The following is a 24,467-nucleotide window of genomic DNA, read 5'->3' on the forward strand; positions in this document are numbered from 1 at the left end:
CCAAACCTCACGTAGTTCCCACTAGGGTAGTATAAAGAGCCAAGCATTTTGCCTGGCCATGCCAAAGGCACCACCCTGAGATAATCACTCACAAACAACACGAGCAGAGGGGATTGTGGGCCATGAAAGCGGACGCTGGGTTATAATTGGAGCAGTTAGAGAGAGCGGAGTGGCAAGAGGGAGAGGAGTACCACAGGGGTCACTGTTAGGCCCACTCCCACTCACTACCTGCTAATGACCAGCAGCCCTCAGTGCAAACGAATGCGCACTCTTTGCCTTTAGTGGCAATCCAATTTCAGAAAAAGCCATCAGGATTAAAGCCATTAGGTCTGTATATAAATGCTCAGACTCTGAGAGAGTTGATAATGCAATTCACTGGTTTTGTTTTACCATCTAAAATGCTTTAAGACATTTCTAGATACCTCACTATTTATGTAATTGCTCTAAAATTAAGAGTGATTTTTGTCACAAAAATTTACCTTATTTTCAACCAAACAGCCATTGTAGCAGGGTCAGAAATGTATGGGAGCAAGGGGCAGAAAAGAGCTGCAATTTTCACAAAGAAATCACACCAACTCAGATCGCAAATGGCTGTTTATAATTTTCAAAGTGCAATCACTGTGACAGATATAAGGTCAAATATGATCTAACAATGATCTTAGATGGACAAAACACATGGAAGGTCTAATGAGAAGAATGGGACCCTGTCTTCCTTCCCAGCGCATTGCTACTCTTTGGAAAGGATATGCATATATTGCCATACTGCTAAAATTATGTCTTTGCATTTACTTTAAATGCAGTAAAAACTATTGTTTAATGGCTGTTATAAAGTATGAACATGGAATATGATAATGAAGTAAAATATTATTATTATTTACTGAATGGGGGTTAATAATCTAAGCAGTAAATACATATTGTTATTTAGAGGTGTGTTAAAAATACAAGGATGTGTATTCATCAACGTCTTACCTTTAGATCATTAAAGTGTTGGTTAAAAATCTCTATGATCTCTAAATATTTCTCACATGACACATTGAGACGCACTGCTCACACTGAAGGTGCATTTTAATCTAGCTTGTAACATTAAAAAAATAACATTCCCACATCTTCTCCTTATAATTTCAATAAACTAGGTTTATGAATAAAAAGTGCAATAAAAAGCCCAAAAATAATGATTAATGAAGCAATAAAGTGTCAGATGTTACCTTGTTGATCTTGAGTTTGTCTCTGGCCTCAGACACCATCTCTTCATTGAAGCCACTAGAGAGTTTCTCACAAGAGAACGAGGGCAAAGCCAAACACAGCTTCACCAGCACAAAATCCCTCAGCTTCACGTAGTTCTCAGATGGATTTTCCGCTGTGTAAAGTTACAAACAGTCAAATGGCGATAGTGCTGAAAGATGTGTTTGAGCATTTCAAAGATGCTGATAACAGAGATCAGACAAGCACAAACCAACCTTCAATAAAGGAACAGTTCACCCACAAATGAAAATTCTGTTATATTCAAACTTGGCATATCAATGATGCCAGATGCCATTGGTTTTCATGCATCTTGATATTGTTGAGTAAAATTTGATTGTGCATAGAAACAGATTAGATTTGAAGGCAAGAACAAAAATGTGTATATGTTGGAATATAGCACATTAATCATTTGGACTACTTTTATAGTAACTTTAAGTCCCTTTCACACCAAACACAATGTTTTTGAATAGAATCAATGGATACCTATGGAGCTTTTTACAATGGAAGTAAACATTTACCCGCTGACATAAGATTTTTATTTCACGGTGAGTGTGTCGATTTAATTTCCTCGCCTTGTGATCCAAAGCACACATTTTATTTGTAAGGGAATTTCATCATAAGTCAGGAGCCAATGCAATTGGTGTTGCTAAAGCACAGAAAGCTGTTTCGCCCACCGACATTAAACATTTTAGTAACACAAGAAACTAATCCCGAACCGTAAGTAAGGATGTATATTTAATTTCCACCAAATGTCTCAAAAACAAAAACAAATATTTCTCATATGGGTTCTCTTAACATGAAAATATTGCTTGATTTTCTTTTTTCGATCAGCTTGCTAGAAAACATGCTAGCTTGTCTCTCGTACTGTGACTCCTTGGTTGTTTTGTAAGCTTTTTAAGTAGTTCTTTGCATCTGTGATAAGTAAATTGTGGAGCAGCTAAAAGTTGCTTTGCGGTACTTACTGTACCGGAGTAAAACTCACTGTTGATCAGCGCCACATATTATAAAGGCTTGAATGTGCTAATAGCGAGTTCTTGCATCACTTTTGGTGTGACAGGGCCATTTGTCAGCAATCTATCTAGTTTTTCACATCCAATCCGGTGTAAAAGGGCCTTTATGGTGCTTTTTGCTTTGACTGTAGTAGTGTGAACATTCTTCAAAACTTCTAAAAAGTCTGAAATGATATAAGTGCTCTAGACTGCGGATACATTTTTAAGAGGTTGCACTGGTGTGACTACAATTTTGGCCAAACCTTTGATTATGTGCATCCGTTTTCTGTTGCGTATAAGAAACATCAAACAACAAAAAGGCCTAAAACTGGAAAGAAACACTGTTATCCACTAACCCGGATTAGGATTGCCCTGTTTACCGTACTAACGAGGTAGCACGATACCAAATTTAAACAGTACAATATCATCTTGTTGCTAATTTCGTAGTACCATATTATAGTATGCTGTCATTAGCAAAATTATATAAGATGTGACAGTTTTTAGATGAAATCAATGACAATTTGAAAATAAAATAAAAAACCTCTGGATATGGCCAAGTGTGATCATTAAACAACTGAAGGATGTTTAATTAAATATTATACAGTCACATACGCTTCATGCTACAGAATGAAGAGGTGCCACTCTGCTCTGTCATCTGCTTCACTGAAAGTCGCACGCATACTCACACACTCAAACAAACTCAACACACCCTTTTGGTGCTTGATTTTCATGCCGTGTGTTTAGTGTATAAATGGCTGTTAACACTTAAATTAACTCCTCTGGTGCAGCTCTGAGATTTCAGCTTGAGAGTCGTGATGGGATTATCCCAGCATTAATGGGAAGCTAGATATAACTAAACCGTCAAAAACAGGTCAAAATAAAAGTCCCGCTTAAATGAACGCTCTGTTCAACCGGATGCGTGAAATTGAAGACAGAAAAATATAACTACTGTATAAAAATATTCAAAAATTAGCAATAATAATTATAATAACAATGATCTAATATTAAATGGTTGAATTATTATTATCATCATTAAGCAATATCACAAACGCAAGTGTATTATTAGCATGTTTTGATTTTCATTAATACTGTGAAGCTCTGTTCTGCAGCATTTTGACCAAAAATAAATGTTTTGAAAAAAAAAAAAGAAAAAAGAAATGTAATAAAAATAAAGTAAATTATAGTAAAGAAATTATTTAATTTTTATTTGATTAAAGGTGTATGTATCAATTTGATTAAACACCATTTGATCGTAACATTTTATTAAAACCTTTAGCATGGAATCCAGAAAAGGTTTTATGGAAAATACATAACTTGAATCTGTAAGACATTATGTAGTTCTTTTAATTAAGTAATTTTCTGTTTCCAGGGCTGGTACCAAAGCCAAAATTTGGTATCAGATCAAACCTAACCCGGATCAATTATAAGCACGGCATGAAAGACCGAGTAGCGTGAGCACAGACCTAAAGAGCAGGTGCGTGCGTTTACACATGGTTCGGTCTCGAAACATGCGAAAACCAGTGAGAAGCACGGAACGAAAAGCAGAACCATTTGAATTCGGTAAAGAATCTCAGTCGCAAAACCCCTATGAAAACAGTAAATGTTCTGGTGATTGAACTAGTTTAAAACATTATTTTACAGCATGCCACTCTAAACATCATTGACAAGGAGAAAACACTGTGCCATACACAGATAAACTGTACATTAGAAGGCTTTTCAATCTACACATCATCACCCTTACATCAATTTACCATTGATTTAGCAGCACTAACTGTAATGTTCTATGCTATTGTTAGCAGAAATGTGGTACATATTCATACTGAATATTATTATATAATTTATATAGTTCTATTAAATATTACAATTATGGGAGTGATGGACTGCTTTTGTTACAATTACGGCAAATTCAAAATGTTTATATTTTGTATTTATTATTTCAAAATGTAATTATTTTCTTAACAAATATGGTTACTAACGAAGTTTACCACATGGTTACACTGGCCTAATTACAAATGCCACTGTTAAAACAATAGATAATTTGAAAAAACTAATGTAAATCTTCCGAATTATTATGGATCAACCTATCAGTTTTTCTTGTATCTAAAATCTAATGTTCCTTTGACAGTATAAAAAAAAGGTTATGTAACTGACTTGGTTTGCCTTCAGAGATTCTAAGAGATAACCTTAGATTAAGATTAAACTTTATTGTCATTGTGCAGGTACAGGTAGAGAGCCAATGAAATGCAGTTGTTTTCGCATATCCCAATTAAGCTGGGGTCAGAGTTATCTGTATTTCAACAGATAACTTTACTTAATCAGTTAAATTCCCAACTTAATCCCAGTCAGAATACATCAATTTAGCCCTATATAAATTTGGTGTATATCAATTTTCACAGATGTTTTTACAGGTGTCACTGTTCTTAGTATCAGCAAGTTTTCATGTGCTTCCCTAATCAAAACCTATGTTTTACTGTTGAATGTGCATTTCATAGCGGCAAAACGTGCAATAATGGTAATTGCACTTATTTCTGCAATACAATTTATCACTAGGTATTATTTGTTTCGGTCCTTTTTTATTTTTAAATTAAGGACAGAAACAACCAAATCAGGTGTTGGTGCAACCATCTGTAGAACTTTACGGCATCAGTGCCACTGCTCTCAAATGTTAGTCTGGAGCCCTGGAGGGTAAATGGAGAGAGGATTTTCATTTCTGGGCAAATTATTACTTTAATTTTGAATTAAATATTGAATAAATTAGTGATGGAAATTCAGGTAAATGCATGTTCACTTTGGTAAGGTGTGTTGTTAGATATCAGAGGAAACACAGACTACTTTCAAAGAGATGAAATAAAGAGAGGGGAAAAGACAGATATATGCATGTACACAGAGAGACAGATAGACATGGGAAAGTTGTACGTGGCGGATAGAGATCTCCTCTGGTAGAGTGAGGTGTTGTTCTCTGTCTCTCTCTCTGTGAATAATTGTGTCTTTGTGAGGGGGTGAGTGAGTGGCAGCATGTGGCCAGCACATTTCAACAGCAAACTGCCTGCAATTCACATAACATCCATTCACCTCCCCAACACTAATCTCAGAGCAACCCTATAGCTTATAAGCCAAAGTAACAGAGATGCTTGCTTTAGCAAACACAACTAACTTTAAAAAAATCAGAAGGAAAAAAAAATGACTAGAACTGTGTCCACTAATACCTGTGATGTCCTGTACTCTAGGTGAACTGCAGTAGTATCGGTGGACTGTTTCTAAGAGCTGAGCCCCATGGCCTTCTCCCTGGAATGGCGGTAAGATCAGCATCTGACTGCACACAAACACAAAAGCTTCAGTAACCCAGCGCACAAAAGCACAAGGCTTTACCACAAAGACAATTTAAGGTTAGAGCTCTGAAGTCTTTGAGCAACAGTTCTGCAAACATGGAGCAGTGTTACACCTCCAGCACTCATCAGATGCACACTACAGACTTTACAGTATCTACTGAAACTGACACTAGACCCAGGACCCAACATTTGACAAAAATCCATTATCATACAAAAGTAAAGAAAATGTCTCTTAAATCACATTAAAAACTTGACATGATGATGATACACTAAACGGGATTACGATTACGGCTGCCACGATTATGTAATGGTGAAAATGGACGATTACAGCGTTCAATTTAAGTCTGCTCCTGTTGCGCCAATGGTTTCTATTTACAACGTGTTTTTGCAGCAGTTGAGTATTCTAACTAATCACTAACATGTCCGTTGAGCAATGAAGCGGCAATGGCCTATCAGAGCCGCTTAGATTAGTCCTCTGTCCTATCTGATATGACAACTGATCCTAATGCGCAAGTTTTAAACCATCTGAATGCCCAGATGCTTGCTTGATGTTTTAGCTCTGTTCGCGCAGCACATGAAAATTAATACTGAAGAAACATCACCTGACACTTGAAAAGAAGCTGTAGAACAAGAGCGAAAACACTTTGTAATTATTTGGGATTCATTGCATATTGCACCACATGAACATAGATGTTAAATACACTGCAAATGAGCAACACGACGAAACTGAAATGATCCCGTTCTAATCAAGGCACAGGCGCGGTGTAAATAATTGATTTATTATGCTGATTAGACAGCTCTGTTGTTCAAGAGAGTGCAGAACATTGAGCAGAGCGTCACTGAGCTTGCGTCGAAATGCAGATCTCAAACAGTGTAAACCTGTAGTGAGCGACAGTAGTCATTGTAATGGGAGAGTTTGTCGCGTTGCTCAATTTCTGTGTACAATTTATAAAAAATGTAATAACAGATTTGTTTTGTCATGTTAACAAAGTAGGCCAATGTGAATATTATTGCTAACAAAATAGCAATAAAATAATTCAGCTTAACTGTTCTAAGTGTGTTTTGGAGGTGTAGTCAACATAAATTATAATGGCATGAATAGCATATTTCAGGAATCACCGTCATGGTTATTGCATCTGCTCTAATAATACCCATTTGCCATGCAGCTGGTATTGGTAGATTTAACATTTTCACGAATCGCACAATCTCTGATCGCAAATTACTATTTTTAATTTCCAAAGTGCAAACACTGAGGCCAAAAATTATCTAACGATGATGATCTTACATGAACAAGATCACCATTGAAGATCTAACAGGATGAATGGTCCCCTGTCTCGTCACCAAAGGTCTTGGTCTATTTAAAGCTGTTAATAAGTTTGAATATTGAATATGCCATATTATTTACTGTACGTGACGTAATAATTTTAGCAGTAATTTAGCAATAATTCAATTTATTCTATACCATAGATATCAATTTAAAATAATTTGTATTTGCCTTACCTTAACAAACATTATTACAATTAGGGCTGTCAATCGATTAATATTTCTAATCGGATTAATTACATGGTGTCCCGATTAATTAATCGCATATACAAATAATTGCTGAGAAAGCCCATCATATAACAATAATTCAATATATATTGATTATACATATTTATATCAATATATAATTATACATAGTTATCTTTAAATATTTAACAATTACTTATATATATATATATAAAATAAAAAAATATTCAGATAATTACAATGCGTTACAAAAAGCGGCTTTAGAATACAATGTATTGTTTACTACCATATTATTGAACATAAGCCAATCATTGGCATACAGTTCACAGTAGTGCTGTACGATTAATCATATCACAATCGCGATGTCAGCCTGTGCGATTATGTGACGGCAAATGCTGCGATTTTATTAAACAAAAAGTGCATGTGATGTGTGGACGTAACAGCCCATTCTCTCTGAGAGCTGTTTGCCCATTTTTTACATCGCTAATAAAGATGACCAGTCATCTTGGCACGTGTGGTCATGTCATGTGAGTTTCCGGTGTTCAGCGTGGAAATCAGGTGAAGATACCGTTAGATGCCGAACAGACCGACACTGAACTGGTGGCCAGAAAAAATAACACAGAAACACAGATCACGGCTTGCCGATATTTCTTTATATAATCAATAATTAAAGTTAATAGAATACGGGTGCGTGACATGTAAATAAGCATAAACTTTAAAACTGTCATTCTCTGTGCGGTCAGATCTGTTTCAACCAGTCGCGGAAGACACCCAATCTGAGCGGGAGTCGAGAACAGGAGAGATTTTAAGTTCCGCCGGCTGATGCGCACACTAACACGTGACGCTCGTCTCTCACCTCCGCTGTCTGCAGCTCGAGTGTCTGATAGAAACACATATCACAGCTTTGCGATATGTCTTTATTTAATCAATAATTAAAGTTAATATAATACGGGAACGTGCCATGTAAATAAACAAAAACTCCAAAACTGTCATTCTCTGTGCGGTCAGAGCCGCTTCAACCAGTCACGGAAGAGACCCAATCTGAGCGGGAGTCGAGACAGGAAGAAGCTAATGCACACTAACACAGAGATGCTCGTCTCTCATTCCCGCTGTCTGCAGCTTGCAACGTGTAGCATCATTGATCAGATCATCATAAGATCAATCTTATGTGAAAAATAACATTACAATTACAACAACAATGAAATGTGTGTGTGTAATATATATATATATACACACACACAACAACAACAACAACAGTTTTAGAGGTTTGATTGTAGAAAATCTTTTAAAAAGGAAACTGGATACAAAAGTGTGGTTCACTCAAAGTACATGTTACATCCTGCTTAAATGTCCCTGTTTGTTTGGACAATCTTATTTTTGTGAAAATGTACATGTTCTTATTTATTGTTCTATTTTATTTAGGTGTAATATTGAGAAAATAACAAGTTTGCCGTAATGCAAAGAGATTATTGAATTTTGTACAAATATTTTAATTTGAAAACAATGTGCTTTTATAGTTGTTGCTAGTTTGTATGTTTGAGTTGAAAAATACACATTTCAGCATTATCAGTAATCTATTTGTGCATGTTCCTTGATAACCAAGCAAGTTGACACATGATACGAATTGTTTATTATATCACAAATCGCATATCGCAATATTAACCTCAATGATCGCAATATTACATTTTCCCCAAATCGTGTAGCCCTAGTTCACAGCAATCCATTTCACAAGTTAATTTGTCAATCAGCTGGAGATTTATTATGAGGGCTTGTTTAAGGACCAGTCAATTTACAACTGCATCAGATATGCTTGTGTAGCGTCTCGGGTGCGTTGTGTCATAAACATAAAATGTTTAGGTCACTGTGTCAAGTTAAATATACAGTGAGGAAAATAAGTATTTGAATACCCTGCTATTTTGCAAGTTCTCCCACTTAGAAATCATGGAGGGGTCTGAAATTGTCATCGTAGGTGCATGTCCACTGTGAGAAACATAATCTAAAAAAAAAATCCAGAAATCACAATGTATGATTCTTTAACTATTTATTTGTATGATACAGCTGCAAATAAGTATTTGAACACCTGTCTATCAGCTAGAATTCTGACCCTCAAAGACCTGTTAGTCTGCCTTTAAAATGTCCACCTCCACTCCATTTATTATCCTAAATTAGATGCACCTGTTTGAGGTCGTTAGCTGCATACAGACACCTGTCCACCCCATACAATCAGTAAGAATCCAACTACTAACATGGCCAAGACCAAAGAGCTGTCCAAAGACACTAGAGACAAAATTGTACACCTCCACAAGGCTGGAAAGGGCTACAGGGAAATTGCCAAGCAGCTTGGTGAAAAAAGGTCCACTGTTGGAGCAATCATTAGAAAATGGAAGAAGCTAAACATGACTGTCAATCTCCCTCGGACTGGGGCTCCGTGCAAGATCTCACCTTGTGGGGTCTCAATGATCCTAAGAAAGGTGAAAAATCAGCCCAGAACTACACGGGAGGAGCTGGTCAATGACCTGAAAAGAGCTGGGACCACCGTTTCCAAGGTTACTGTTGGTAATACACTAAGACGTCATGGTTTGAAATCATGCATGGCACGGAAGGTTCCCCTGCTTAAACCAGCACATGTCAAGGCCCGTCTTAAGTTTGCCAATGACCATTTGGATGATCCAGAGGAGTCATGGGAGAAAGTCATGTGGTCAGATGAGACCTTTTGGTCATAATTCCACTAACCGTGTTTGGAGGAAAAAGAATGATGAGTACCATCCCAAGAACACCATCCCTACTGTGAAGCATGGGGGTGGTAGCATCATGCTTTGGGGGTGTTTTTCTGCACATGGGACAGGGCGACTGCACTGCATTAAGGAGAGGATGACCGGGGCCATGTATTGCGAGATTTTGGGGAACAACCTCCTTCCCTCAGTTAGAGCATTGAAGATGGGTCGAGGCTGGGTCTTCCAACATGACAATGACCCGAAGCACACAGCCAGGATAACCAAGGAGTGGCTCTGTAAGAAGCATATCAAGGTTCTGACGTGGCCTAGCCAGTCTCCAGACCTAAACCCAATAGAGAATCTTTGGAGGGAGCTCAAACTCCGTGTTTCTCAGCGACAGCCCAGAAACCTTACTGATCTAGAGAAGATCTGTGTGGAGGAGTGGGCCAAAATCCCTCCTGCAGTGTGTCCAAACCTGGTGAAAAACTACAGGAAACGTTTAATTGCAAACAAAGGCTACTGTACCAAATATTAACATTGATTTTCTCAGGTGTTCAAATACTTATTTGCAGCTGTATCATACAAATAAATAGTTAAAAAATCATACATTGTGATTTCTGGATTTTTTTTTTAGATTATGTTTCTCACAGTGGACATGCACCTACGATGACAATTTCAGACCCCTCCATGATTTCTAAGTGGGAGAACTTGCAAAATAGCAGGGTGTTCAAATACTTATTTTCCTCACTGTAGTTTAATACTCCATCTTTAAAAACATCTTGAGATCCCTTAGTTCGGATTTGTGCTCCAAGTGTTTTGAACCCAAGAACGTAACGCATGTTTGTGTTGTACTGTCTACTGAAGTGTTTTCTTCACTGTATAAACTGCGCATTTTCAAACAGCTGAAGTTTCACTTACTGCCCTTAAACACGTGGTACTACAAGCTTGCATTTCTCAGGAATCTTCCTTATTATGGTCCGGGGGCATGCGATTCATTGTGTTAATTTTTCTAATGCGTTATTTTTTTATTTTATTTATCGCACTGAATTAACGCATTAAATCAACAGCCCTAATTACAATAAAAAAATACAATACAATAAAATGCTTAAAAGAAACTGGAGCGCAGCTCATATCCACCATTGAAATCTGCTACTCTGAAGAACCAACACGGTTGCTTACTTTGTGACTTCATGGTATTTTAATATTTTAATAGAAATTAATATCAATATCAAGAGCAATAATTGACAGTTATGATTTTTTTCTATAATCGTGCAGCCCTTTAAATGACCCTACTCGATTTAAACATGAAACGTATCTGCCTGCACATGACATTTCATCTTTAATTAATGGTGCAATATCTTAAAGTTACATGATATGCAAATCTATCATGCTTACTTAAGGGTTTACCTTCTGTTTGTGTGTGTGCACCAAGTCATAATGTTCCATCAGACACTATATAATTCTTTATTACTATAGGATATCTATTATGCATATAACATAGCTATATGTACCACATTCTAAATGTAACATATTCATAATAACTAATGTGCATATCATGTAATGCATTTTTGTTAATGTATGCAACTTCCTTGGTCTTAAATTCATCTGTGACTCGATAGTGCTCAAGTCTGGTGTATTTCTGTGCTCTCTAAATGAAGATTGTTCAGTAAAAACTTAGGATCTTTTTTTGGCATATTTTTGGAAAATAATGATTCTGAAATCATTAGATCGTTCCAAAACAATCTAATCATGATCAAATTTCAGATTTCACAATGTATTGTAATCAGTAGGTAAAGAATCGTAATCTAATCGTTGTTAGAGTGAATCATCACACCCCTACAAAGAATAATTCAGACAGATTTGTAAACCCGTTTAACCTGTTCGTCAAAAAGACTCAAAAGTATGATTCACTCACAAATCAGACATCACTATGGCTTATGAGCAATATCTAGCCGATATGGGTTTTTTTTAATCGCCAATATAAATGCCGATAAACATGATACAATTTAACAACAGCAAATCAGATGTAAACAACATTTCTAAAGTGAAACAAACACAAATGTTATGCAATATTTTCTCAAATATTTGCATAAACTTGAAAAGATAAAAGATTGAAAACAGAAAGTGTTGACACCACTGACAAATCTTTTGGTAGATTTCGGAACTGACACAAGGAAAATAAAACACTTCACAGCAATCAAAAGTTAATCGCAAAATGGCCAAATATCGGCCAGGCTTATATACTGTATTTGTGTTTCATTAACAAAATCCACTGAGTTTTCCATGAAATTTTAAATGTCATCAACTCCCACAAATTTTCCAGGCTTGGAAAACACAATTTAAAAATTTCCTGATATTCTCCGCTGTCTGCGACTAACTTATTGGTTGTGGCACACCAGTGGAGAAACACTGTTTTAGACCATCACAATTTCTATATCTACCTCTTTTCGCAGCTGAAAACATGCTTAAATAGTTTCCAATGATTTCATCGGTCTCAGAAAGGTGAAGGCTGTTCATTCAGTGGCCAATGTAATGAATGTTCCCATGTAGTGCCAATCAATACATTAGATTCATTTTCAAAATGGGCTTTTGGGTGGATGATACTGAATGTGTGGTTCTTATAATACCAAGAGAGGGGCTGGCACACAAGAGACAAGAGACACTAATTTAGGAGATTTGGGGACAAGAAAGAGAGAGATATGTAATTTTCTTTCTGTAGAATGAAGCAGATAGTGGGCACGTGCTTCCTTAGTAATTACCTGACACGTGGTCTGGTTTTGTCTGGGTACACGTAGTAATTATACACTGTCATGTAGCCAACGGTTGCGTAGAGGGTCTCTCCATCCTTATTGTACTTCTCAAATCTGCAGGAAAGAAAGAGAGAGATAGAGAGAGAGAGAGAGAGATATGACAAAGGCGGACAGGTCAATCGTAGGCACGCTCCCATGCACCGGACCCCCCCGTGGCCCATTGTCAGTGCGAGCAAGCTGCGGATTGCCAGTGGCCGCTACTGCACCTGCTGCAGACGCTGAATGCATTATGCACTTAATTGGTGCACTGCAACTTAGAGCAGAGAGGCAGACATCTAGCCTCTTCACATCACTCCAGTCCATTTGCCAATTGTCTGTTTTAATAGGTGCCAAAGTAAAGAAAACACAAGCAGAGTCCCCTTCACTACTGCTGGAGACTTCATTCAGCATTTCAAAAGACAACAACATTCAATTCAGCCTCTTGGCCTGACTGAAGAGAGAAAGAAACACAAGAGAAAAGAAATAGAGACAAATAACACAAAGGAAACTCTTGCCAGATCAACAATTTGCCTCAATGCAGGAGAAAATATAATTAAAGCGGCCTGATAATTGGCCCCACAGGTCTTACAAAGGCAGGAGAGACATCACTGGGAACGTTTGAACGTTAGTGTGTGTGCAAATGATTGTTAAGAAAGTTACTGTCAATGTGATCTTCACTTTTAATTGACAACAACGTTCTTATCGGCACTCGCTGGCTTTGTACGAGCACTTGATTTGTAAAGTTATCAACAACACAAGATACACCCTTTACATTTAAGATACACGCTTTAACATTAAAATCATACTATAGATTATCTAATTCCATAAATGTCTTTAATAATGTAAATAAATGTAAAATAAGAAGTATCTTAGAGCATATTTCTAACATCAGCATACTGTCAATTACCCTCATTCCTCAGTAAACAGTGTTTACTGTAAAGAAATTACAACGGAAGTCCATAGCTTGTGTTGAACAGGCAAGGAGCCCATAATATGTTGTAATCTTAAATATGTTAATATTTAAATAAGAAGTAATCTGGTTTTCTGTTGAGTCACTCACACAAGGAAGAAATCCCAGTGATTGTCATCCACATCAATGAAACTGGCCGTCTCAATAAACCACATGAGGAACGTCTGCAAGCGCTCATGATACTCGCTGAATCCTGAACACGAGATATCCACCTGAAATGAGTAAAGACCAAATTAATTCTATTAACAGCATCAACTTTATCAGAAGTTCATTTAAAAAAGTTTCATCATAACTGTTATGGATAATGTGGTGTCAAAAAAAGTTTTCTTTTTTTTATTTCCAAGATGGATTTCCTAAAGTATTATATTTTTAATTAAAAGAAAAACTCTGTTCAGGGGTTTAATAATCCAGCGTTTCCACTTTCCTGCAGTGGCACTCCACCACTACTGAACCCACAGCAAAATAAATTACATTGTAAAGACATTTTACCCCAGATAAGATCTTGCAGTCTAAATATAGTCTGAATAAGAGTCTCCGATAACCAATTTTTGTGCCTGCCAACATGTCTGGGAATTATAAAGTTACCGGACAAATTGGAAAAAATCCGGTCATCTAATTTATGTGTTTATTTTGCACTGCTACACGATGAACTATGCATAATATGCGATATAATAATGACACAATCAAGTCAAACTAACAATAAATGTTTGATCATGATTAAATACCATAAAAAGCATTAAAAAAAAACAAACATTCAAAACAAAACAAACCAAAAAGCTAAACTGCTATTTGCCACATATCTTTAAGTTAACAAAGAAATATTAAAATATCAAAAATCTTTATATTGTCATATAATTGTCATACTTACTCACCTTGGCTAATTCTTTTCTATTTTTATGACTATTTTCCTCATAGCACAGAAGCTGCCAATGTGAAGACAAATGAGTCCAGTGTTTCTCTGTAACTTGAGATTCAACTAAGCCTGGTGCCCTTCTCCTCCAGAAGACGGCAACACAAGGCTGTTTTAATGTGATTCTAAAGTGAGAAGCTTCGCACTGTGGGCATGAGAGATGGGAATAACGCAGCCTGCTTTAGCCAGTGTGCGGGATACAACCTGCTGTAGTCGATGATTAGGACTTCGCAAGTCAAGAAAGTTTAACCTCCATGGCAGCAATGTGCTGTCATCATTGAGGTGGTGTCTCTACACTTGTGGCATCAACTAAAGGGGTTGCTTACGCTTCGAGCTAATATTTTTACCGGACATTCTGTCTGCCAATTTTTTAATTTGTTGGACATTGGGACGTTTGAACAGTCAAACAACTGTAATTACCGGCTAACAGAATCCCAGTTTGTATGCAAATAGAGATTTAAAAATGTTTTAATAAAATGTGTATACCAAAATAATGGCATGAAAACGCAGCTTTCTATTGAGTTTCAATCGCTGGCAGCCCGCAAAAACACAGCTTGACCAGGTTATTTCGATTCACAAGCAAATTACTGTTTTGAGCTGGTTCTTTTACAAGAAATTGAATAGTTTAAAAGACTCAAGCTTACAAATTTGAAGAATTCTGACTAAATTGTCACACAAATTACTTAAGAGCAGTTCTGAAACAACATTTGGCTCACTTACTGAACTAAGAATTTCATTCCGAAATGCAGCAAGAGCTGTTTTGTATTGTTAAGATTTGTGAAACTTAAATCAGTATCTTTATTGATAGGTTGTTCTTTTGACATTGCATAGTTAAAAAATATCAAATACAGCATTTATTTATTTGTTTGTTTTTAAACTAATAAATATTGCTCAGCAGGGGCTCCCCCACTGCAAAAAAAGACATCTTTAGAAAACACTCATAATCTTATCAAATACACACAAATACTGTATAAATAGTTACATTTTGGCTCACAATATGCTTATAATATGCATTGATATATAAAGTAGTAAAATAGAAACTTTCCGCTCTGAAACAACGTAACTAAAGTCCATGTGGCTTTAGAAATAATAATAAGCAATATAATCGTAGGCTAACACGTTTAATTAGACTGAATCCCACAAGCCACTTTTTCTCACTGAATATTCTCTGAATATTTGTAATTTTTTTGTCACATGGACATTCAATGCATTGCAAATGCCTTTTATGTTATGTTGTCTTTGAAACTACCCAACCTGTTACCGGTACATTGACTAAAATACAAGTGCTTATTTTGAATTGAAAACTATGGCCTAATACAAAGTCTTGTTAATGTCACCAGCAGTCAAAGCAGTGACTCTGGGCCCATCCCAAATGGCTTTTACACATGCTCATCAGTGGAGTCCACAAGTGTGTGGGTCGTTTGCCACTTAAGGTTCGTAGTGGACTGTTTAGAATCAGAATGAGCTTTATTGCCAAATGTGCTTACACATACAAAAAAATTGTCTTGGTGACCAAAGCTTTCAGTGCCCAAACAATAAAGCAAAACGACAGAGATAATCATAAAAAAATAGAACAAAAATTAAAAGTGAATTTTAGTTTAGAAAAGTTTAGTGGACTGTTACCTAACACACCATGCAGCAAAGAAAGAACGTGAGTGCTGTTGGCCATTTGAGACAGGGCCTCTATGTGCTATATTACCTTGTGTATCTGGTAGGTGAGGTCCTCTCCTGCCTCCTCGTTGTGAACTTTGTAGGTGTGCTGTAGGCTGCCGAAGGGTTTGAATTTGGCCTCTTTCTCCAGGAGAGAGATGAAGTCGTCTGTGTTACAGCAGAAACCAGCAGGAATGATCTCTCTGATTTTACTCTCGACATCATCCGGCTTAAGACAAACATACAGAGAGAAAAAAAGTTTAAATAAGAGCTAACCATATTTCTGACATACAACAGTATGGATTTAAGAGGGAATTCTGTATTAGAATTAAAACAACAAAGGAAGAAAAAGGCAAAATTGAAACCTAAATAAAAATGAAAAACCTTTTTTTAAATTTTTTTTTTTTATGTTTCACATTGAAATTGATGGCATGTAAATAAGATGAAGTGGTTTAAACAGGGTTCCCACTCTTTCAAGGCACAGATTTCCAGGACATTTTATGTGCTCAACAGGTGTAATATTTAAGCAAAAACACACAAGGGGTTATGATGTACCATGTAGAGGTTATTGGATGTTTTTTTTTTCTGCATTAAACAGCTTTATTCAAGTTTAACATAAAAATTATTTCTAATTAAACTAATTCATTAAAACTTTATTCAAATGAAATATAATCACCTAAATTCATTTATTTTTAACATAACATTGCATTATATAACATTATAAACTCTGCAGAGTTTAAAAAAAGAAATGTGCCTTTTTCAGGAAACTGTCCTTGAAAAGATAATTTTGTAAAAATCCAAATAACTTCACAGATCTTTATTGTAAAGGGTTTAAACAATGTTTTCCATGATTGTTCAATGAACCATAAACAATGAATGAACATGCACCTGTGGAATGGTCATTAAAAAACTAACAGCTTACAGACGGTAGGCAATTAAGATCACAGTTATAAAAACTTGGGACACTAAAGAGACCTTTCTACTGACACCAAAAGAAACACCAAAAGAAAGATGCCCAGGGTCCCTGCTCATCTGCGTGAACGTGCCTTAAGCATGCTGCATGGAGGCATGAGGACTGCAGATGTGGCCAGGGCAATAAATTGCAATGTCCGTACTGCGAAAAACCTAAAACAGTGCTACAGGAAAGACAGCTGATCATCCTCGCAGTGGCAGACCATGTGTAACAACACCTGCACAGGATCGGTATCCTGTGCAGGTGTTGTTACACGTGGTCTGCGGGACAGGTACAGGATGGCAACAACAACTACCCGAGTTACACCAGGAACGCACAATCTCTCCATCAGTGCTCAGACTGTCCGCAATAGGCTGAGAGAGGCTGGACTGAGGGTTTGTAGACCTGTTGTAAGGTAGGTCCTTAACAGACATCATGGGCACAAGACCTTTCTTTTTTGCTGAGTTTATAAGTACTTTTAAAAAATCCTCACCAAAAAATGTTAAACAACATTGGAGATATTTTTGTGTTTCACAACAGAGCATTACAGGTGTGAGATATTTCTACATTATTATATATATCATAATAATATGTATACATTATTATTTCTAATTAGAGTAAACATTACATTGCTATATAGTAGTCAAATATTTTTGTCTTCCCTCCCAGTTCACTTTAATCAAGCTTTTATTTTGGTTTTACTGGTTTTTTTTTATGGTAGTTTCTCACATCTGGATAAGCATTTCGCTACATGGACCAGTGTCATTATTAAACACCAAAAAGTAGAGATTTAATTAAATAAATATAGTCTATGTGTTGCACGCTTCAGGGTGCTCTGATGATCACAATGTTGGGCTGCAGGCTTTACACGTTCATTTAGAAGTGTGCAGCACACGAAGATTACATATTTATAGATATTATATATAAATCACTTTTCACAAACTGTGATGATGCGTTTCCACCTTAATTAGCAGCGTTCCGACAATTGACGTAATCTAAAGTTTACAACTCAAATGTAGTTAAAACCACAGCCATCAAATAAATAAATAAATAAAGAAATCTTATTTTGCACTATACTGATAATTAAACTATTTCGCCACAGCAAAGCAGAGATGACAGCATATGAACAGAGAATGTACGTAACATGGCTTTGTTTATGGCAGTGCAGCTGGCAAAAGTGACAAAATGATACACTAAGAAAATTCCAGAAATTCACCATAAAAAAATAAATAAATAAAAGGTAACCACGTTCCAGGCTTTACGGGATGTAATTTTGATGCCTGTATATTTTGAATGGGTTTAATCATGGGGAACTGGTTCACATAGGGAATTCTGGGAACACAAGTTTAATGTTTTTTACCGTAAATGTAACAATAATTTACTGTAAAAAGTACATGTACCCTCTTATTAAACATAGTATACATTTTTACTGTTAATTATAGAGAAAACCATACTTTACATTATTATTATTTTTAATTTTTTACAAAATATTATCGTAAAAATAGATGATGTATTGTCTTTTTAAATACATTACAGTTTTTTACCGTATATTTTAAGGTAACTACCCGTTAACCAATTTACATTTTTACCGTCTTTTACCGTTAAAATTACAAAATTATTGTTTACAGTGTACGTATTTGTGAATTTGACATTTTTATAAAAAAATATTTTAATATATATTTTACTTTATAGAATATTTTATTATATTATGCAATAGTAAAATATTTGTCCTAATTTCTTCATTGTATTTTTTAATGCTTATTTTATGCTTTATTTTAATGCTCTGATTAAACCCATGAGCCCTAATTTGTCATGAAGCAAAACCTTTAATCACAGATATAGAGTAAGCGTGCGTCTCCTCTGTGTCAACTGTGTGTATATGAATCAGGAACATTTGCGTTACATGATCATTCAAAGTGATACCGGAGCGCTTGCATTCACTACCACAGTTTATAATTGTCTGTTTAAATTTTCACGAGTTTGGCACAAGCATCTACTGACAGCATGCACAGGGTTCCCACTCATTTCAAGCCACAATTTTCCAGGACATTTCCAGGCATTTTATGCGCAAAACAAGTGTAATATTTAAGCAAAAACTAAATTTAAATCGAGCTATTATTTTTTATTGAACTTCTACTGCAATGCACTCTGGTGTAGGCATCCGTTGACCAATGGGAATCTCGGAGAGGCAGGACTAGCTGCGCTGTGAAATCGAAGAAAAAAACAGCAACATGGCGAACAAAATAAAACATGCAGGGTATTTATTCCCTGTTCTCTATTAACTTTCTCTGACATCATAAAAATATATTACTAGTGGAGAGGGAGCCTGAAGAACAGTTTCAATGTTTACTGCTACATTATCATTAAGATATATTTTTTTAAAGCCATCTCCGTCCGTGGCCGCATCTCTCTGTGATACACGCCTTCCAAACTGGACTTTTTCAAATGCTCCATTTGAGCTTTCCCTAGTGCAGGGGTTTTCAAAGTGTGGGGACGCTAGAGCATGTCAGGGGAGGTGCGGAGAGTGGTAAAATGTTTTATTAAATAATATATATATATATATATATATATATATATATATATATATATCGAAGTTTAACTATTATATTATATTTAAAACATTATTTAAACAGTTTTTAAAATAATAGGCAAATAAATACATATAAATATTTATCAAGAAGCTTGTCAAGATTTTCTGATATTTGTGAAGCCCGCCAATAAAGCATATGTGACATATTAATCTGTAATTACAATGGAGCGGTTTCGGAGACCACCAAATTCAAATCCTTCAGTTTCACAGGTCGAAGACGACGATAAGATGAGCAGTAGGGTTGCAACGGTATGAGATTTTCACGGTATGATAACCCTCTCAGAAAATATCACGGTTTCACGGTATCAAGGTATACGGTATTACACAATTAGTATTATCAGTGAAAACAGAAGGGTTATTTTATCTATTTATTTTTGAGCAAACACTTTATTATAATTGAAACTTGAAACCATTTATTTTATTGATGTGTAAAAAAAAAAAAAGTCTCCCTTTTGAATATAAAATACAGATTTTACATTGGAAATCAAGTGTCGACCTGCCATAGATTAAACATAACCTGTATTTAATGTATCCTGGGTTGCATTTCCTTTTATGTTGCATAGTTTTGTTCATGGTTTTCCAGTACAAGGACATGCATCAAGTGTCATTATTTTTGTTGTTGATGTCAACTACAAAATCTACAGGAAGTTTTCTCAACCCCTTTTAAAAATTTAAGAACATATTTACTTACAGGAGCCCATTATTATCCCATTTGTTCCCTAATATTACATATTTATACACATATTACACAGAAGGAAATGCTCCTCGTTACCATGGTTAGGTCAGTGTGCAAGTCTTAAATAATAGTAATAATAATAAATTAATGTATTTATGAAAAATAAATACTAGCTGAAACATCTTGAAACTTTAACTACAACTGCCACTGTTCATATACAATGAGGTCTAATAGATTCTACCTTTAGATTATTTCATATGAAACTATAACATTTTGTTAAAATATAACAGTTACTTTTACTCATGTAAATTTGTTAAGGTGACGGTGTGTAATTTGTAATTTTTTTTTGCCGCATAGCACAGTGCTGTTTGGCATGTCAGGGATGCTACTGTTTGAGAGGTTCGAATTGACAATCTCCGTAACACTTTAAACTAGAAAACTCACTAGAATTGAAATTGGTCACATCAATTTTGATGTCTGCACTCGGCAATATTGAGGGAAGCCCAGTTGTTGAACGTGCGCACCAGAGAGAAGAGCAGATCATTAGCGCAAGCTCGTTACACTCGCGAAAGTGCAGATGAGAAGTCTTTAGCTGTTTGCGAGATTATCATTCAATCTGCCTCGGCAGTCCTAAATAGTCGATCACTCGGGCAGCCGCCGAAATATCTTCAATGGGAGAAGTTACCATGGCATTGTTATTTCCCTGCTGTCCACGACCCAGTCCGAATAGACCAGTTGAGAAACACAGCTTTAACTCACACACTCAAGTCAGACCCCCTCGCCTCGCTTCTCTCTGACATCTGCTGCATGTTTGTGTGTGTGTGGCGCAAGCTGACGAGTCTGACAGACAGTAGAGAAGGAAAGGAGATGCGCATGTGAGAATCTCCGTACGGATAAAAAATTCTCAATACCGAAGATAAGCAAATGTACATGGTATGATAACCGTCAATTTTCAAACGTGGTATACCGTGAAATCGGTATACCGCAGCAACCCTAATGAGCAGTATTTAAGTTTAGGATTTACATGGACAGGATCAGTTGATGCACCATGATCAAGGGCGTAGATTTGGCTTGAACTTTGAAGGGGAGTTGCAATGTGAAGCATTTACATGTTTTCATTGATCATGGTATAACTATTGGGAGGGCGGGGGTTACCTGTGAAAATAGCTGAGCTTTTGCCACGCTACTGAAAAATTTAGTAGCGTTGAATGCGAGTAGATGATCAAATTGTAATTTTTGGGTGAACGATCCTTTTAAATGTAAAGACTAGCACAAAATCTGCGCATTTCCATAGTGATACCACACATTTCACAAAATCTAAAGCATATCCTAAACTCCCGAAGAGAGATAGAGAGAGAGAGAAAGAGAGAGAGAGAGAGTGAGAGAGAGTGTGTGTGTGCAAACGGTTAACTCAGCTGTGTCTAGTATACAGTGTGAGCAGCTGAATTTAATCATATAAACTGAAGTGGCACATTTATGATTTATGCATCTATTCCCCTGGAGCTCGGCCTTACATACTGTATAATCACAAAAGAGCCCTAACAGTGTAATTCCCTATTGTTCTGTCATTAAGCTATACTTCAGCCATGATTGACACAGCGTAAAATGGAATTAAAGGAAAAACATACATATTTTTGTGGCACAAAAAGGAGACCCATTAGGCAATTAGCAATGTCAGCTGAGGAGCCCCCCCTCACCCCTCCCCCCCCCTCTTTTCTGTGCCTCCTCTGAAAGACCCCTTAATTGAATACTTTAACTACTTATCTTAAACCATGAATATCAGATGAAGTTCCCCAAACAATAATGTGTCCTAGCTTCTCACTGGGCAATAAAATTTAATGAATTGATCTCGACTTAACAAAAAAGCCCCGGACACGTATAATAAGCCCCTGTGTTCTGAGGCTGGCGAGCGAACTCAATCAAACGAGTTTGCCCTCTCCATTCATGGGCTCCCGGGCTGGACAATAGCACCGCCCCCCTCCCCAGCCCACTCTGGGATTTTTTTACCCAGCAGAATGCGCACCCGTGTTTTCATTCTATCCATTTCCAGCAGGGCTGACATGAGAACACTTTGCATTAAGTCGCTAAGCAGGGCCCTTTGGCCGCATCAGGCCACGTGATGGGCTCCGCTTGTGTCGCGGGACTCTTCATTCACGACAGCCACAAAACACATGACAAAAGGCTAATGCAACACACTGCTAATTCCTGCTCATTCAGACATCAGCTAATATCAGAAGGCGAGCGGTGCACCTGCAGCTCAGTAACACTCACTATTGTCCTGCTGAAGACAAGAAGGGAACGGACAGAAAATTGTAAAAATAGACAGTTTCAGACATTAGATTGTTCTCCCGCAAATTGCTCAATCACATGAATAAAAGCTTGGTATTGTAGAGTTTCCATATTAACTAACGGCGCTTAAGGATACAAGACTCTTCAGAGACTTGAGGTTCATTTTCAGAATACATCTTTATAAGATGGGGTTCAACAACGGCATTAAATCCACTTATACTGGGAGAAAAAAAAACCTCTAAATCAAAGACATCTTTATCAACGAGGAAAAAGAGATGAAAAAGGAACCCAATATGAGCAACTGTTGAGTCCTGTAGAAGAAATAATACACTATTCTTTTACACAGCACTACAATAAACAACAAACATCTTAAGTACATTTAGTGACTGTAATTACACGCTAGGCTCAAAAAAGAGACAAAAGCAGGTAGAGACGGCACATCACATGTTCGTCTTATGATAATTTCACATCAGCAAACAGTATTTACTTAGGTTTAAAATGAATCTTATATAAATTTATTAATTTCATCCAAAGCAACTTGCAATGCATCTAAGGAATATGTTTTATCAGAATGCGTGTTCCCTGGGAATCAAACCCATGACCATGTCGTTGTTAGACCCATGCTCTTCTAATAAAGCTTCACAAATATGCAGAAAATTGCTTTTATTTGCTGATGATTGGCTGATACATCTGTGCATCTCTAGTTCCCTTACGACTTCAGTCCACTCGACATTGCATTACTAACGCATATGGGAGTGCCTTCATACACGACCTATTTGAAACCTCTCTACAATAACGGCAATATTGTAATATTGGCTATGGCGTTTGAGCCAGCCTGTTTTGGCGCGAAACTGACCGCTCGTTTCGGCGCGAACTGACCGCTATAAAACAGGTGCACAGACACCATTTCCTCAGAATTTCTTCCTTCAAGACAGCGATTACCTCTTGTCTCGAAGCCCTCTACCTTCGCCGTCGATTCACAACAGTCAGCGGACGGAATCTTCACGGCAGCGAGAAGACTCTCCGCTCCCTTGCAGTGCTCCGGCAAACATCACTCCGAGAGACACATCCCGCCGTCAGACAAGCATGAGAGCTGCGTTTTCTGTCTGGGCCGCGCCCACGCAGAGTCAGCTCTCATGGAGACAGACTGTCCTCACTGTGAGGACATGAGTCTCAAGTCGCTTCGCTCACGAATCGCCCTCGTTCTGAGGGACGATTCAGCCTCTCGCGCCCTCCCACCAGCCTCTTCTGTGATTCCCGAGGGTTCACATGAGGAGGCACGGCGTGGCTGCGAGGCCGAGCAGGACGAACTTGAGGTGGATTTCATGCCGGCACACGCCCCACGAGCCCCTCAATCTCCACGAAGCGCATATATCCCCATACGCTATGTGCGAGACGAGCTCCGGCCCTCTGATGTGCGTGCAGCATCGACTCATTTGGTGGATCTGACGCTGGGGATGATGACGATGTCATGTCTCTCGCCACATCAGGCAAATGGTCAGTGGATAATGCTGCCGCCCCTCCCCCAGCGAGGGCGAGGAACGTGCACGCGCCACTGACAGGGAGATGCTCCGCGTCCTTACAAGGGCAGTCGAAGAGCTTCACCCTGACTGGTCTCCCTCAGAGGAACCGGTTTTTGAATGGTTCCAGCAGTGCGGGCGCCGTTAAACGGCAGCATCCCGCACATTTTTTCCCGAAGTTCATAATGAAAACTATTCAAGTCCTGGCGCGCGACCTTATATGACGCGCTCGCGCAGTGACGCCATCCTCTTTAATGTGGATAATTTCTATGGGAAAGAAAACGGTTATATGCCCAATTACCCCCTGTGGAGGAGGCGGTAGCGGCACACCTCTGCCC

General features: G+C 37.4%; 1 protein-coding gene across 1 annotated transcript in view; it reads right to left on the reverse strand.

The window, feature by feature from the left end:
- The window catches only part of LOC127655182 (histone acetyltransferase type B catalytic subunit-like), a 54,931-nt gene that overhangs the window by 14,028 nt on the left and 16,436 nt on the right, over positions 1-24,467 (reverse strand). The window contains exons 5-9 of the mRNA XM_052142829.1: positions 16,152-16,331; positions 13,633-13,754; positions 12,543-12,647; positions 5,438-5,544; positions 1,206-1,357 (exon numbers count right to left, since the gene is read on the reverse strand). Of these exons, the coding sequence (XP_051998789.1) occupies positions 1,206-1,357; positions 5,438-5,544; positions 12,543-12,647; positions 13,633-13,754; positions 16,152-16,331 (666 nt within the window). The remainder of the gene's footprint in view (positions 1-1,205; positions 1,358-5,437; positions 5,545-12,542; positions 12,648-13,632; positions 13,755-16,151; positions 16,332-24,467) is intronic.

Source organism: Xyrauchen texanus, chromosome 14, assembly GCF_025860055.1.
Source record: "Xyrauchen texanus isolate HMW12.3.18 chromosome 14, RBS_HiC_50CHRs, whole genome shotgun sequence".
Classification (NCBI taxonomy): domain Eukaryota; kingdom Metazoa; phylum Chordata; class Actinopteri; order Cypriniformes; family Catostomidae; genus Xyrauchen; species Xyrauchen texanus.